Source organism: Apium graveolens, chromosome 1 (genome assembly GCF_009905375.1).
Source record: "Apium graveolens cultivar Ventura chromosome 1, ASM990537v1, whole genome shotgun sequence".
Lineage (NCBI taxonomy): Eukaryota > Viridiplantae > Streptophyta > Magnoliopsida > Apiales > Apiaceae > Apium > Apium graveolens.
The window spans coordinates 195,035,311-195,052,591 of NC_133647.1; the positions used below are offsets into that span (position 1 = coordinate 195,035,311).

At 35.4% G+C, this 17,281-nt stretch overlaps 2 protein-coding genes across 5 annotated transcripts; one reads left to right on the forward strand and one right to left on the reverse strand.

Moving 5' to 3' along the window:
• The first annotated feature begins 1,779 nt into the window (after positions 1 to 1,779).
• On the forward strand, positions 1,780 to 3,851 carry LOC141714614 (kinase-interacting protein 1-like). Its single transcript, XM_074518126.1, has 2 exons — positions 1,780 to 3,696; positions 3,792 to 3,851. Exons 1-2 carry the CDS (start codon positions 1,780 to 1,782, stop codon positions 3,849 to 3,851), a joined length of 1,977 nt encoding a protein of 658 aa, XP_074374227.1.
• Positions 3,618 to 16,232, reverse strand: LOC141675231 (uncharacterized). Of its 4 annotated transcripts, XR_012555948.1 has the most exons (20): positions 15,638 to 16,232; positions 14,728 to 14,838; positions 14,559 to 14,615; positions 14,372 to 14,448; positions 14,181 to 14,280; positions 13,906 to 13,979; positions 12,250 to 12,350; positions 12,064 to 12,167; positions 11,617 to 11,670; positions 11,487 to 11,542; positions 11,352 to 11,390; positions 9,067 to 9,208; positions 8,679 to 8,863; positions 8,163 to 8,230; positions 7,952 to 8,024; positions 7,437 to 7,498; positions 5,805 to 7,095; positions 5,389 to 5,596; positions 4,032 to 4,141; positions 3,618 to 3,883 (listed from the first exon to the last, which is right to left on the reverse strand). XR_012555948.1 is itself a non-coding variant. In XM_074481958.1 (19 exons), the coding sequence occupies exons 1-19, from the start codon at positions 15,701 to 15,703 to the stop codon at positions 3,869 to 3,871; spliced, it is 2,883 nt and encodes a 960-aa protein (XP_074338059.1). In that variant the 5' UTR covers positions 15,704 to 16,232; the 3' UTR covers positions 3,622 to 3,868. The 4 variants fall into 4 exon arrangements, 3 of the variants coding, with proteins under 3 accessions (XP_074338059.1, XP_074338054.1, XP_074338046.1); XM_074481958.1 differs by lacking the exon at positions 4,032 to 4,141 and having other exon boundaries at positions 3,622 to 3,883; XM_074481953.1 differs by lacking the exon at positions 3,618 to 3,883 and having other exon boundaries at positions 3,938 to 4,141.
• Positions 16,233 to 17,281: the final 1,049 nt, after the last annotated feature.

Here is a 17,281-nt window from a genome sequence, read left to right on the forward strand (position 1 = left end):
TTATCCCCGATATTTCTCCCTTTTTTAAGAAAACCGAACTCGTGTATTAATTTTTTGAGATATCTGTATGACTAAATGCTTAAAAAAGTTATATTTAGTCAATTTTTTAACTTAATTTGAAATTTTCAAATTTTAAAATCAAAATGATTCAATCAAAAATTAAATAAACTTTTTGATTAACCGAATAACATATTTTTATTTTTTAATCGAAATAAATGATATTTGTATTGTCTATTTTTTGTTCTAATTATTCTCAAATGGAAGGGTACGAAGATACAAACATTGGATTCTCTTTTTCAGTGGCCACATGGCAAGTACAATTTCTGCCTCATTTTAATATTTACTCCATTTTCTAACATTTGAACTACCGAAACTGGGTCCCACTTATTCCTCATCCTCATCTCATTTTGTTTATGATGTCATTCGTTTGTTTGTTTTCTTATGATTTCTTTTATTTTGTGCGGATTTTGTAAGTTTCGAAAATATAGCTTTGATTTGTTTTCTGAATATGATAATGTTATTTATTATATGAATATTGAAAAAAATATATTATATATTTAATGATTTCTGAGGATATTTATACATTTTTTTTTCATATTTGTTCCTTCCATACAACTCAGTTCTTCAATATTTTTATTCAACCAGTTTCGTATAAGTATCGTATATTTTGTCTCGTACTCCATCCGTCCGGTTGATTTCGAGACGTTTACTATTTACACGTATTTCGAGACTTCTATAAAATATAGTTTCGTTACGTTTTTTTTTAATTTTTTTTTGAATAAAAGTTTAAACATAAAACTTTTATACAGAATTTTTTTTTTAAAAAAATAATGGAGTTATACTTTAAAAAAGCATTGAAAAACGTGCTTAAAAGTGATGCAGAGAATTCAATGGGACAGAGGGAGTATAACTCAGTTCTTCTATATCTATATTTAACCAATTTTGTATAATTTAATTGAGTTGCAATGTTTCACTTAAAACAAATTTAAACACTTAAATAAGTAGGACTAGGAGTATGCATAAAAATAATTATAAATTTTTAGTATTTTTAATATATATATTTTTTAAATATGATAGTTAAAAAGAGCCCGGGGAGTAGCATGTTTTCTTCCACGTAAAATTCGGGACAGAGAGGATCTCCTAGCCATGCATGTGTAATAAGGGGCTAGTTTGATTTTTTCTGTTCAAGTTCACAAGTCACTTGCTTTTTTCTTGCCATTTTTTTCTCCTAATTAAACTACTCTCTCTGCACTTTCATCACATGTGGATCCTCAGAGAAGAAAGATTTCATTTTTCATCCTGTGTTCATCATCATACATTTTCGAAAATGTTGCAGAGAGCTGCAAGCAATGCATATTCATGGTGGTGGGCTAGTCATATCAGAACTAAACAATCTAGATGGCTTGAACAAAGCATGCAAGGTAATCATCTTCTCACATTTCACAAGTTCAGAATCATTTCTTAATGCTCAGTTTTCAAGTTGTTGCGCCAGATCAAATGACCGCGAAAATTTAAATGTTAAATATGCTCGAATTTTTTTATGTTACAGATATGGATGAGAGGGTGGAATATGTGTTAAGGCTCTTCCAGGAGGATGGAGATTCATTCATCCAAAAGGCAGAAATGTACTATAAAAGGAGGCCTGAGTTGATAGAATTCGTTGAAGAGGCGTATCGTGCTTATCGAGCTTTAGCAGAAAGATATGACAAGTTATCAACAGATTTACAGAAAGCCAACACCACAATTGCTACTTGTCTGCCAGAGCAAGTTCAGTATTCTATGGATGATGATGACGACGATGACGACGACTTCATTGCTGAGAAACCTCCTAAAGCATTTACAGTTGAGCCGCCGCCTCCAAATGTTCCTAAGGTTCCTGATGCTCCAAAAAAGTCCCTTGTCACAGATGTCTCAAAGAAACCTCAGAGGACAAAACCAACATATACTCAGATTAAACCTAAGCCAGCTCCCAAGTCCGGTTTGACAAAGACTGAAGCGTTTGAAGAGATTGATAGGCTTCAGAAAAATATCTTAGAATTGCAGACTGTAAAGGAATATGTAAAGAGTTCTTATGAAAGTGCAATTGAGAAGTACAATGGAATTGAGAATGAGATTACAGAGAAACAAGATAAGGTTAGTAGGTTGGAAGAAGAGTTTGGTATCAGAACCATTATTGAAGATGATGATGCAAGAAATTTGATGGCAAACGCAGCGCTTAAGTCTTGCCAAGAGTCACTGGCCCAGTTGCAAATTAAGCAAGACAACTCTAATAAGGAGGCTGAAGCAGAACGCCAAAATCTTGACAAGGTTCGTCGGAGATTGAAATCACTTAAACACAAGTATTTTCCAGATGAAACTGAAGATGATGAAATACTGGATCAGCAAAATGCATCAGAGGTGGTAGCTGGAGAGTTTAAAAGCATAAATCAAGACGAGGTTGGCCCCGAGGGACAGAAATTGGAGGCACTGAGGCGTAAAATTAAAGAAGAATATGATGCTAAATCTATCACTGTGACAGAAATGGCTCAGAAGATTGATGATCTTGTCAATAAGGTGATCAATCTGGAGAGTTCAGTTTCGTCACAGACTGCTTTAATTGAAAGGCTGAGAACAGAAGCAAGTGAACTTAATTCACACATTCGACGCTTGGAAGATGATAAAGCAACTCAGGGAGATGACCAACACATTTTGAGCAATAGAGTGAAGGATTTAGAAGACAAATTCAAAGGACTTGACAATTTAAAACAGAATGTTGTAATTCACAACACTAACCTACAAGCTCATTTCAATGACGCTCATAGTAGACTTGATCAACTATCTGATAAGCTTCAAAGTGTAAAGCCGGATGAAGAGGAAGAGCAGAAACAAGAAGTGTCGGATGACAAAAACCAGGGAGTATCAGCTGTCGACAGTGTGATGATATCTGATGCTTCAAGTACAGAAGAAACGAAAGCAGATACAACTAAACAAAATCAAAGAGCATTACCTGTTTCGGATCAAAAGAGTGAAGGTGAAAAAGAACGTGATAAATCCGATAAGACAGATCAGAAGGAAGGCCCATCCAAATTCACAGAGAAGCAAACCAATGTTGAAACATCAAACAAAGATAAAGAGTCTGAGGATGAGCTAAACTGGCCGCAGTTGCTTTTGAATGGTGTGGAAGACAAAGAAAAGATTCTTATGAAAGAATACACTACAATTTTAAGAAACTACAAAGAAGTCAAGAAGAAGCTTCTCAACCAGGAGAAGGAAAGTGATGCCCTCTTTCAAACAACACTACAAGTAAGAGAACTGAAAAGTGCTGTTGCTAAGAGGGACCAGGAAATTTATTCTTTGCGGCATAAATTGCAGGAAAATGCAGTAGAAGAAAGTAACTCGACTGAAAGAGCAGATGCACATCCTTCTCCGAATGATAAAGTGGAGGATGAAATCACGACTATGATCAATCATCCTAAACCACTCTCACCGGTTGAGGAAAAGCTAAGGACTCAGATTGATTCGTTACTTGATGAGAATCTTGATTTCTGGTTAAGGTTCAGTGCTGCATTTCAAAAAGTACATCAATTTAAAGACGAGATAAGAGATTTACAGAATGAGATATCAACATTTCAGATAAGGGAAGCAAAGAAACCAGAGAAAACGTCGAACACATCAATGGTTAATGCTTGTGAAGTTAATGCAGATATTAAATCAGAAGTGCGTGCAATATTCAAGCACCTTAACGACATAAAGGCCGAATTAAAAGTCTGGATACAACAAAGCGAATCATTGAAGGAAGAACTTAATCGTAGATTCTCATCGTTATGCAAAATTCAAGAAGAAATAGCAGCTGCATTGAAGGAAGGTGTTGAGGAAGACGAGATCACGTTCAGTAGTCATCAAGCTGCAAAGTTTCAAGGCGAAGTTTTAAACATGAAGCAAGAGAACAATAAGGTGAATGAAGAGCTGCAAACAGGCATAAATCACATATTTTCACTCCAGAGTGATTGTGAGTATACAATAAAGAAGTTGGACGATGAATTCGGACTAACAGAAAAGGCAGCATTAAGGAGTACTGCCAGGCCTCGAGTCCCTTTACGCTCATTCATATTTGGTGTTAAAGAAAGGAGGAAGAAGCAATCAATTCTCTCTTATATGCAACCTTCAAAAAAGTCTCACAGTTAATGTAAATTCTTCATATGACATAAATAGAGAAGAAATAGTTAAACTTGACATTTTTTGAAGTTCCACATTTCATTCTACATTCCATTCTAAATGTAACTAGCCGCGGAAATTTTTAGCAGATAGATGGTTATAAAAAGCAATTGTCAGGGACTCGGACCCTAATAAGTAATCACATAATGAAACATTATTCTTGAAGCTATCATAACCACTGTGGCAACTGGTTTGTTCTCATCTTTCCAAGTTAACTGTAAAAGAACTTACCCTTCTTCTGTTGAACATTCTTCTTGAAGCTAATTCTGTTTTCAGTCTACTTACTACATCAGCCACCATCTTATTATTACTCATCCAGTAAAGGTTCACTTGCTAAACACCAGTTTAGGCCAATAACAGGTCGGATTCGGGTTGGATCATCCTAAATTCATGTCCAAATCCATTTATTTTTTTTTGGATTCGGATCGAACTTGCATTCGATATTTTCTAGGTGGATCCATAGTCCATACCCGATCAAATCGGATCACGGGTTATTGGATCGGAGGTTCACAATCCGTTTAGTAAGAAAAAAGAAATTCTAATTCTAATTTAAAATTCAAAAAATACATCATCTCATAACAAGTTTAAAGTACATTCATTTTAAATTACATCAACTAGCAACAAACTAAATAAGAAAGTCCGAATCTTTAATTCCATGTACTCAAAATCAAAATTCGAGGATTATGATATACCTGTGAGAAGATGTTTGATTTTGTAAAGAAGAAATGAGGGACGACAGCGGCTCGATTATGTTTTGTAATTACTATAAACGTATTATTGTGCTAAATATTTTTATAAATAGTATACATATAGGTCGTTGCTCCATGAAAAATACTCTTATATAAAGGAGAAATATCATTGCTGGACGAAGCAGAGCAGAACTTGAAGCTTACAAGATGGACATGCATATCTGGAGGGCATGATAAGGACCCGAAAACTTACAGGGCGTGACAGACTTGCAATTGGTTCACGTAGACAAGACAAATCCTTAAATGGATGAGACCAATGTTTATCCTCCTCAAATAACATAAGTATAGAAAATGAATTAAAGTACTACTGTAGTTCTTAAATTAAGACCATATCTGAAACAATATTACTATACTATTTCGAGAATATGGAACCCTACAATTGTACAGTCAATAATTAACAAGAACAAAACACCGAGTTGCTAAAGCACTTGGTGTCTTTCATTACCTTTCTAACATTTGTTTCAGTTGGATGAGATCTTGAATTATGAGGAGATATGTTGACTCTGTCCATTATGCCCATCTGAGGGGCGTTGATATTTACTTTAGATGAACATAAAGCATGCTGCATACCCCATATGGCAAGCGGCCTCATGTAGACCAGGGAACGAAAATGTCCATCCATTGTCCACGCTTCTGGAGTCTGAAAAGCATACCTGCATATCCAGAGGTATATTTAAAAATCCACATAGCAGCAAAAAGAAGATATCTTGTGTGCGAAAGTATAAATTAATTTTCTATGCAAATGATGCAGCATGAGTATGGCGGTCATAATAAAATACACACCTGCACATGCACGTGCACATATATCTCTATATATGTAAAAATGACTTTTTAAACTTTACAGATATCATATGGACTTACCCGAATCCGTCATCTGACCACCCTGCAAGGAATATACCTTCTGCGGTTGTAAAAGCCTGTTCTTTCATGCTAGCATGAATCATGGTAGCTGCAAGAGCATAGGTAACACCTGTCCATACTTCACGGGATTGCATGCAAGTGTCATCCACCTTCCCATCAGGATGCATTCCGTTTACAGCACCCATCTTTCCTCCTCTCACTTTCATAACATTGAAATCATAGATCTTCTGGAGGGAACTGCGGATCTTTAGATCATCGAAGAGATTTGGCAATCCTGAGGATGCCGTGTACCATTGCCCAGCCAGTTGATCAGCTTGTACCGATTTACTGTTACTGCTTGATCCACTGTCATAATTGAAATACAGTCCATTCCAGAGTTTTGCTTCGAATATTGATTTGGCTTTCACGAATTTGCTTTTGTATCTTTCTGCAACAGATCTGTCACCTAGTTGCAAAGCCATTGCTACTGTAGCTTGAAGTGCAGCAATCCATAAGCAACCACAGTAGGCACTAACACCATGAACTGTCCAAGTATCATAAGTTTGATCTGGGAATCCATCATTCTCAATGAGACAATCCCCGTCCCTGTCAAATTGTTCCATGTATTCCATTGCAGCGCAAACAGCTGGCCATACATCTGCTCCAAATGTCAAATCTCCTGTTGCAGCAAAATCTCTGTACACCTGAAGAACAAATTTCGGATTCAGATCCTTCCACTTACTTGTATCATGTATATTGTATGCATTCATTTCAAGCCAAGGGTCATGAGTTCCAAGATCATGGGGAACTGCTCCCCTAACCTTTCTGATACCCCAGTTTCCCTCAGCCAGAAACTTAACTTTTCTTCCGTCTTCGCATAAGACAGCTTTTGCAAATTCGCGCTGAATACTGAGTTCTATCTTGGGGAACAGCTCAAGAAGGGCAAAAGATGCATAGAAATGAACGTCATATGTACACCACATAACATACTCAACGCCTTCCAGATACAAGAACCTGCCCACGTCAGCATCATTCACCGGATCCGAAAACCTAGAGGGGCATTCAAAGTGGTCTCCATCACCTTCCTGAGAACTCACTGAATCGTCTCCACCAGAACATCCCAGATGAGTCCCTTCACCTTCATCTTCTGAACCAGTTCCGGCTGTGCTATCATAAACAGAAACTTTTGTTTTTTCAAGACCTCCATTTTCACGGCTCTTCACATCTAATATGGTTCCTGTACTATCTGTAACATTTGCCATTTTTGCTGAAGGGTGATCAAGGCCGGTGTTTGCAGCAGGTACTTGAGAGTCTGATGGAGAGAAAATATAAATTGTGTTTAATCCCAAAATAATTTGAAACAAATGTCATCAATTGCAGAGAATTAATCAACTGAGGATAACTAATTATTTATGTTCAGGATTGGTGGTTAAATATACACCACTTAGCGAACATGCAATAACAAGGGATACAAATGCATTATAAATTAATGAAAATCACTATGGCACCACACATAATTACTCAAGTTATAAATCTTCTTAAGAAGAGGATTCATGTAATTATTACAAGAGGCTACAGGAGAAGCAGAGTAGTAGACAGGTGTCCGCAATTTATAAGAACAATGTAACCAAGTAACTTCTAAAGGTTGCATACCAATCCAAACCGTTCCACCAGAAACCAAAAAGTAGAGCTCATTAAATAAAGTAAATTTGTACCTGTAAAAAGATCAAAAAATCATTATTCAGAGGGTTGGTAACTTTTCTCAATGAAAATTTGTAAGTGCGAATATTTTCCTCTCACCTACTAAATGCAATTGGGGATCCGTTCAAAAAAAGGGGGCAATTGGGGAAATTACTTTAACATGAAAGGATCGCACATCATACATTAAAAGATGTTGACAATAATATCAACATCAGACTTGGAAGAAACAAAAATCAAATGACAGCTGCAGATCCATGTAGCAAAGCTTATTATTCTAGTAACACAGTGATCTAGAATATTCACATAGTATGAAGATAATATTTCCAACATGATACTGATAACAATGTGTGCTTTCAGGATTGTGGTCAACGTAAATTTAGGTGAAGCAACAGAGAAATCAAGTATGCATACAAGAACTATTACAAAATTAAAAAATGACATATTAAAAAATATTTAATATTTTTTACCATTCTGGTAAAGTATCATCTGCCAGGACAGGACTTTGCCAACGTTCAATTTCTTCTTCCCACCGCTTATAATCTAATTAAACATAATATGAAAATCATCAGCTCTTAGCCTCATATCGTCATATATATTCCTACTAGGCTTACTGACATCACAGCATATGTATGACATTTTGAAGCTGATAGTAACATCAAGCACACATGAAATACATACTTCTAAGAGCATCATGGACCAAGTTTGAAGCAGCCTTTTCAGAATTGCCATAGTATTTTGCATACCTCCTACAGCAGAAAAAGTAATATTTTCAATTAAGATAAGTGACATGCAAACTGTAGCCTGAAAGGCCATTTTACTCAAAATGCCATGTGTACCAAATGCAGGTAAACATCAACATATGCAATAAAACAAATAAGTAGATGACCACGTGCTTCCTACATTTGTTAGAGGCATAGAAAATAATTATGATCCAGAATTGCAGTTTTGAGTAGTGATAATGTACTAAAATTAACCGATACACATTGTTTCTGAACATCACAGCAAATGTGGGACAATATCTTTCATTTTTTTTAATATAAATACCTCCTCGAATATGACATAATTTTGGAAATATAATATGCATGTGTGTGTGTGTTGTAATGCTGCTATTAAGTAGGAAACCAAACAAGCATAACCAGCCAGATTCATAAATGAATTTATGAAAGAGGGATAATGATATCTATCTAAACTTACCTACTGTAAGATTTTCCCTTGGAAAATTTAACTCTCGGCGATGACCATGCAAGTGCAAACGCAATGGTGCATTTTCCATGAGGCTCAACCACTGCTGAAGCAGAAATTGCAGCACAATTTGTCTCTCCAGGTAATGAAGGAGTACTTGGTCCAGCATTAAAATTCTCTCTCTCAAATTGTCCCTTCTTTAATCCAATGGACAAGTTAGTATTGATAAAGTGTTTAGGTAATGTTGCATTAGTTATTGAGGAAGATGTTTTGAGGGAGAAGTACCCATTTAATAACTTTACATTTAGAGTTGAAACAAAGATATACATTGGAGATATTTATATACTTTTTGCTCGAAAAAATTAGCCAAGGACAAGAAAAATTCAGTTAATATCATTACCTGTACCATTTTATCCCACATGTCTTTTGCTGCAGGACAGCTTCCTTCAGATAGGCCAAATGATGGCAATACACTAACAGTAACATTTTGTGTTTCACATGCAGCAATGGCATAGGTAACAGGATGGTGTCCTTTTGCGGTCCTACAAGCAACAAAAGACTTCCATCAGTGATTGTAAACTCTTCCATGACATTTTTAGATAGCAATTTGTTAATATAGGGCAATGAGGACATAATAAATAATTTTTGTGTATAAATCTCACAAAAAACACAAGTTCATATAGCATCCATGTGTTCTAGGGGTGTACGCTGTTAGGTTTGGTGCAGTTGGGAGGTCAAAATCGCACCAAACCACATCTAGCGGTTTTCTGAAATCCCCAACCACAATAGCAATTGCGGTTACGGTTAATTGTGACTTTTTCAACCGCGAATTTGCGCGGTTGGTGACTTGGTGCGCATTAACTTGCAGTTCAACCACCGACTTGTATGATGAATAATAAATAAAAATAGCTCATTAAAATGATACTTACCAAATCTTAGAAATTTGTAAAACTAAAATGTACTACAAGAGTATAAGTGTCCAGTGATTACTGAAAAAAATAATCAGGGTTGGAGGTGGACATATTGGGCTTGGGCTCAAGTTTATGTTCTTTCAATAGTTTATTTAAATTATAAAACTGAAAGCCCAACATCCCAAAAGCCCCAAACTCTTTATCTTACAATTCTTATATATGGCTGTTTCATAATATATATTATATATAGATTAATTATTTTATATTATATATATAGCGATTTGCGCTTGCGAGTTGCGGCTCGATTTTTGTGATTATTTAAAAATCAAATCCGCAGTCAATCCACGGATATGCGGTTCCTGTAATTTCAATTTGCATTCGACCGCATTAGCAAAGAGCGGTGCTATTGCGAGCGATTGGTGCGATTGAGCGGATTATCTGTATAGCCCTAATGTATTCAATCATGCCTAACTCACAATCAATATAGATTTTATCTGAAATCTTTGCGCATACGGATTGTACAAGGATAAACATGGCAAGCTTTCCTGGAAAGCTTTTCTGGAAAAGGTGATCTAATGTCGGACACAGAGGTACATAAAAAGATTGTAATGGTTCTTTATAGCCCAGAGAAATGCATTCATTGACTGGCAGCATTAGCATCGGGCAAAGAGGTACATGAGAAGCTTGTACAAGTATCTGGGTAAATACGAAAAAAGCCTCACTCAATCCCTATTTAGTGCCAAAATATACTGTGGAAGGTGAAGACATGATTGTCATGGGGCTCGACTAGTCGGGCACTTACTTTTAGAGGGCTGACTAATTCGGTCGACTTGCTATCTAATTGAATGTCAGTCTACCTGATCGTAGTCTGTTTTCTCCAAACCTAAATAATTACTTTCCTATTTCCTGTTTTTTTAATATTCTGCACTGAGGTCAATAGTTGCTATTGTGGACAGATGTATTTGTAAAGCAGATTAATTACTTACATACTCAGAGATAAAGTCACAATAATTTTTAATTTGTTACAACAATGGAGTATGTGTTAGAAAGTAGAATTATATACTATATATTTATTTCAACTAGGCAAATGACTCCTCTACGAGTCTACGCCTAGTTGACTAGCTGCACCTCAAGCCACTAGACTCGACTTACACCAATGGAAACCAGAGTGTGGAAACCATGAGTGGAGGGAATGTAATTTCAAGCTAAATTATAGGCGCTACACTTTGTTTACCCGAATCCACCATTCCTTTGGCGATTCGGTTTCGTTGATGTTATAAAACTGCCAAGTCACTATTTTTTATTCAAACAACAAGACTGTGTTGGTATATACAATGCCTTGCACCACCCATGTTGGTACAAACAATGCCTTGCACCACCCAACCAAAACAAATATATGAAAACGGCATTCTAGAGTTCATATTACCACCCATCAAGAATGAAGAGTATCCTAAAGTCGGGATGTCAAAAAGTATGTAGCCTACAGCCTTCCAACATTGTTAACCAGGATTGAACCCAAGAAAAGACTTTAAACACATGGCTACAGTGGCATTGGGCTAAATCAACATTTACCGTACATGTAATTCTGCAAAACATATATTTGACTCTGCATTTGTTAGTATTTAGTAGGTTGCTTTCTTAGTGTTTCAAGATGGAACCTCAGAGGACCAAATACTCTCTCTAATCAACTCTGGACTTGCACTTTCATCAAATAAACTGCAAGGAAATTATGCAAACCAACCGTCATATATAGCTTAAAGGTTCAATAACTTGCTTGTGATGAAGCAAAATGCCAGAGACTCCATCTTCACCACTAGAAAAAGATACAAAGCAATTGTAAGAATACATGAGAATCTTATCAAATCACCAAGGATCTTCTCGCATAAAATGTGTATCCATGCATACTTACATGAAAGGCTCGTTTACATGATCTCCAGAAAGGTGTGAAACTCCTCCTATAGAATTCTGTTAAAACAGCAGTGTCAAGTCACAGATTTGTCTTGCCAGTAGAAGAAAGTGTTATAGCAAAACAAGCTTACCGCCCACGTAAAGAGAAGGTTGACATTTGCCCTTTCCTTCCCAGTATTGACCACCTAAAACATAGAAAGGATAAGTCTAGTAGCAAGGAATTGACGAAATGATATATTGAGGTTTATATATATATGCATTGGCATGCTTCATATTCATATTTATCAACAAGACCCCACTAGTTCAGCTACAGTATTAAGTACAACACAAAAAATGCTTCATTATGGCATCAAATAATCATTTCCGTCCTCTAATCGTCCTACTATACATATAACTAAGTACCAATAAACTTCCAAATCATATTAAAACATCAATGTAAATGCCACACATAGATTGTCCAATTCAGAAAACAGATGAACCCAACTGATTTTTAGTCTTTAACATCCTATGCTTAAAAAGAGATAGTATTCTACTAATCTGACAATTATGCCCTTCAGATACAAGTTCAAATTGCTTACAGTGTAGACAAATACTGTAGTAGGAAGACTGCTATCTCGATAATTATGTGGTATAAATGGTGATATCTGGCGGCAACAGATTTTTAGCTCAGGATCAGGCTCACCTGCAGGTACAAAAACGTAACTCTAAAGGTTCATATTTTGACAAAATATACAACATATTAGCTAAAACCAGTATTTTGATACCGTCATATACTGTCCATGCCCTTGGGAATAGTGCATGATATGTTGAATGTTGACCACTTAAATTCCATCCCCATGATGAAATACCTTGATCGGAAGGTTTCCTACAAGGACAAGGACAATGTCTTTCAGGTTCCACAGATACAAATGCACATAAGTTAGTAATCTCATGTAACACATCGTTTTGGCAGCATCTACTAGAACTTCATGTTAGGAATAATGAAATTTATAACCACCAGTACTTTATTGGCCTGTTTGTCTTCCGGATGGCTTATAAGCCCGTAAGTACTTATATCGCACTGTTTGTCGACCCAACTTATAAGTTGAATTTACAACTTATAAGTTGATAAGTTGAATGTTAGTAACGACGTTCATTTTCTCAACTTATTTTGATTTTTCACTTTTTTATTAATTTTAGTTTTTAAATATATGTTTTTAAATGTTAAGTTAATTTAAAAGTCATGAATTAAGATGATCATATTTAAAAATTATTTATTTTAGTTCATTTAAGTTAAAAAAAAAATTGACTTATAAGTAAAATTAAGCCACTTATTAATTTTAAGTTATAAATTACTTATTTTAAGATTTCTCAAACGGGCACTATGTTACTCAACTTTTCACATAACAGTTACGACTTATACAATTGGAATATTGTTTTTACATCTCATTTTTTTTGTTAGGCAGTTCAAGTCTTTTTCTGCACCATTTAGAATTCATACCTTAAATTAAAGTCTAAGAAATGAGTATTATATAACCTAACTAATAAAATCTTGAAGGATGACTCATGACTCCAGACAAAATACAAACTCACAGTTTGATTATTTTTTAATAGAAAAATACCCGTATTCTATGTTACTCGGACTCTTCATTTTAGCTTCGAGTACCCGTGTCGGACACTCGACACTCGGACATGGACACTCGGACTTGACACTTATTTTAGGCTAAAAACGTGTATATTTTTCAAAATGTAGCCGAATCCGATACTTGGACACGTATCCGTGTCAGACATTTCTAGCCGAGTCCGAGTAACATAGCCCGTATTGACACACATAAGATATCATGTACTCGTCTCATAGTTTCTCTTCAAGGTAAAGTGTGGATACCCCGTAACCTGGAAAGCAGGGATTCTTCACTCACTTGCCGCACCGCGCACCGGATTCTTGGGGATTCTTTGGTGCACGGTGATTCTTGGGGATTCTTCTCTCCTCCACGGGTGAGAGAAGATAATACATGTACTTGAACATTTAATCAATAAACTATGCTAAAATGAATTAGTTGGATTATCAAGTAATAATAATACATATTTTTAACGATAATGTACTCATAATGAACTTATGTAGTTCATTATTTAGTTTAATTTGACTGAAACTCCTGAAAAATATATAAAAAATATATTTTTAATGTATTAATGTTTGGCGAATCCCCCCGCACCCGAATCCCCATATTTTTAGATTTGCCGAATTCCCGTATCCCCGTATCACGCACCCCCGCACACGCACCCGTACTCATGCTTCCTAGCCCGTAACTAACAATTATCACGGAACTCAAGCACCAGGAGAAGAGCAATAAAGGTTTAGACACTAGGGTTAAAAAGTAAGTATAGAACTTTATAAGACACAAGAATTAAAAGCAAGTATAAGAACTTTACAAAATCCTTACCCTAGCCCGTCATGTTTTCCTGGGGATAAAACAGAGGCATATTGTTTGGCTCCCCCATCACGAGATATAAAAACCTGTAGTTCCGATTATGAATCAGAATTAATCTGCAAGTATTTATCTTTAATATATGCTATAAGCAGATAAGATGATTTCAAAGATTTAGAACAAAGAAGACGCATTTGAAAGAGCCAACACCAAGCTGTAATTAATTTTCACTTGAAGACTTAAACAAGGAAAACAAAGAAAGTACAACAGATTGAAGAGGAAATTATTACAGAGAACTGGTTGGCCATTATGGGAGAAGCATCACAAGTGCCAGGAACAATTTGAAAATTCCTGAACTCGCCCCTAAAACCTCTAGTTATGCTACCGCTTCTGTAGTGTAAAACAGATATTCTTATAAGGTAAATAAAATGTCATTAAATACTAAGAAGAGAAAGTAGTCCAATTCAGAACCAAATCTTACCCCATCCCTCCAAGGGGAACTCCCTGTGATGCTGACGGCTTGCAACTTATACGAGTGAACGGATCAATAGGTGCTTTCTGCGAAAATGCAAAGCAAGAAAATTTAAAAAGAAACTTCCTTCACAGAGTATGCACCTTCCCTTCTCCCTTTAAATGAAAGTAAAGCACAAAAGGATTTGCAAATTTACCCTTCCATGGGAAGCCTCTTCCCTTACATAAGACCACAGGCGCAAACCAAGTCGAACCTACAGGAAAATTTGATGTCATCAGGTCCAGATTGGATATGTAATAGTTTTCTATCATAATCTAAAAGGCCGCATGGGTAATTATAGTCTATTAGATAGGATTAGGTACTACCATTTTTATTGCTTCCCTGAACGTAACACTGAATTCCTTAAGAATACTAGCATGGCTGTTCAATTTTCTTCTCCATGCTTGTACTGGTGGAGCAGCACTATCAAAATCAAGCTAAAGTAAAAGAATCAGAACCAATTTGAAGAGCATTAGAAATTTTAAAGTGTAATACTTTCATGTATCTTTATGATTAATCTTGCTTCCTACACGGCTACACCACCTTTTTGGTGCTCCTTATATGTAGATGAATAATATTTTATGCATTTTCCTATTTTTCTTTTTGATAAACCTAGCTGCCTATTTCACCTCATGGAGAATGCAAATTTACGAAAACAAGCTTGTCCACACGAGATTTAGTTCAAATCCTGAAAGTACACGGCTCAACTGAAACCTCAAACTATGGTCTACTCTAAAAGTAAACATTACAACCAAAGTCATAAAACTAGGATCCAACAATTTTTGAACCAAAACAATGTCCCACGACAAATGCATCACTGTATCAACTGCTTACAGACCAATATTATCAACTAATAATATGCCACTATTCACCAAGACCAGCAAAAGAAAAAACAAAAGCACTAATAATTTCCGAAAAATTGAGCTTTCCTACTATAGAAACAAAACAACCATTTTACCAATATCCAAAAACTAATCACTTACTACTACAACTATTAACAACTGAACTTCTATTTTCTCATTCCTGATCAAAAAACAATTTTCGAAACTACATTCTATAACTTGCACCTAATCCTTTCTTAATATGCTTTAAAACCGCAATTGAGTAAACATTACTTAACAAAACTCTAAAAATCATAAAACCATACAATCAAAACAACAAAATTATACCTAAAATGCATTTCACATAAAAAATTAACATAAATAAATGGCATAATATCAAAATTGAAAGCCTTACCAACTGCAATGTTGCCTTGTGTATATACTCTTCAGGAGGCCATGAATTCTTCCTCTTATGAAACATAGTTCCACTAACCACACAAGCTACTTACAAGATCATATAAATATACAATTACATACAAAAACTATAAATACATTTTAAATAAGTCCCTTTAGCTCAAAAACAAAGATCAAAGATTACAGCAAAAGCCAAAAAGATTACTTAACTTCCTCTTAAAGATCTTAAACTACAATCCCTTTTAAAAGAATCAAATGGGTAGCTTAAAAATCAAATCTTTATTAATTTGGGTGATTAAAATCAAATCTTTTCACATTTTCTTGAAAATTAATCCAAGAAAAGACATGGGTTCTTGAAATTCAGTACTAAAGTGGGTGAAAATGTGGAGTTTTTGGCTATAGGAATCAAGATTTGAAGCGGGTCTGATTCAAGATTTGTTAGAAAGAATGTGAAATTGATTTGAAATTATTTGAAAAAGAGAAGGGGATAGATTGTGAATTTCAATAAAAGAGAATGCGCAAGAAGGAAAGGAGATGACGATTCGACAACAGCTGCGGAGGAAGGTGCCTCAGCTACTGCCAGGTGTTACTTCATCAATTATTTTATTTATATTAATGACTATTAAATTTGTATATATCTTATCGGTTTTTCTCTGTGTGAATGCACGATTTCATTATTATTATAGAAAAAATTAATCAAAATAGCATAAAATCGCGTTTTTGACATACCAATAACTTATAATAAAAATATTTTTAGAAGCAAAATGATAACTATCCTGAATCATATGTCCAAAATTTTTCTAAATGCTTGTTTATAATGGCAATTTTTTTACAGTAATAAATAAGGCTTTGCGGATACATAGATGTACCCATAAATTAAATGTGTTAATATCTTGATAAGTAATTGTGAATTTTTTCGAAAAACAAGTTTAACATTACTCGGTCTTTTAGGACACTACCAAAATTTTTGGGGATACGCAGAGTTGTAATTGAGGTCGAGAGAGCCGAATTTCGAGTCGGGTGTAATTGACCCGAGATTAATCGAGTCGAGCTGATTCGGCTCGTTTAACTAATCGAGCCTAAACTTTTGTCCGAACTCGACTCGTTTAATTTTACGAGTCGAGTCAGTCGGATTGTTTAGCTAAACGAGTCAGTTTTAACGAGTCGGGCGAGCCACTTTATCGAGTCTAAAACTTTATCCAAACTCATTTCACGAGTCGAGTCGAGTCGAACTGGTTCGAGCAATTAAACGATTCAGAACTTCTAGTCGAACTCGGCTCATTAGCCGTCGCGGATTCCAATTACAGCCGGGTACGTCGACCAAAATTAATACAACACGTTATAAAAGATTGACAATATCTTAATTTATAACAATAAAGATGGAGATTTGTAACAGAATTCACTGATTTTTTTTTTTGTTTTTAATAATTGAGACCACAATTATAACCTCATTTCAACTAACACAAAACAAATAGAGGGACTACGCATAAAAACAGGCATATAAGTTTGGGGCAAGCAGGTGAAAAATAGAAACAGATGTGATTGGTGAATTAAAATGAAGCAAACAAAGTGATGGCTTGTGAAAGCAATGGTGGAGGATTAAATAATTGGGTTTCTCACATGCAAAGTTAGGCAAAGAAAGATT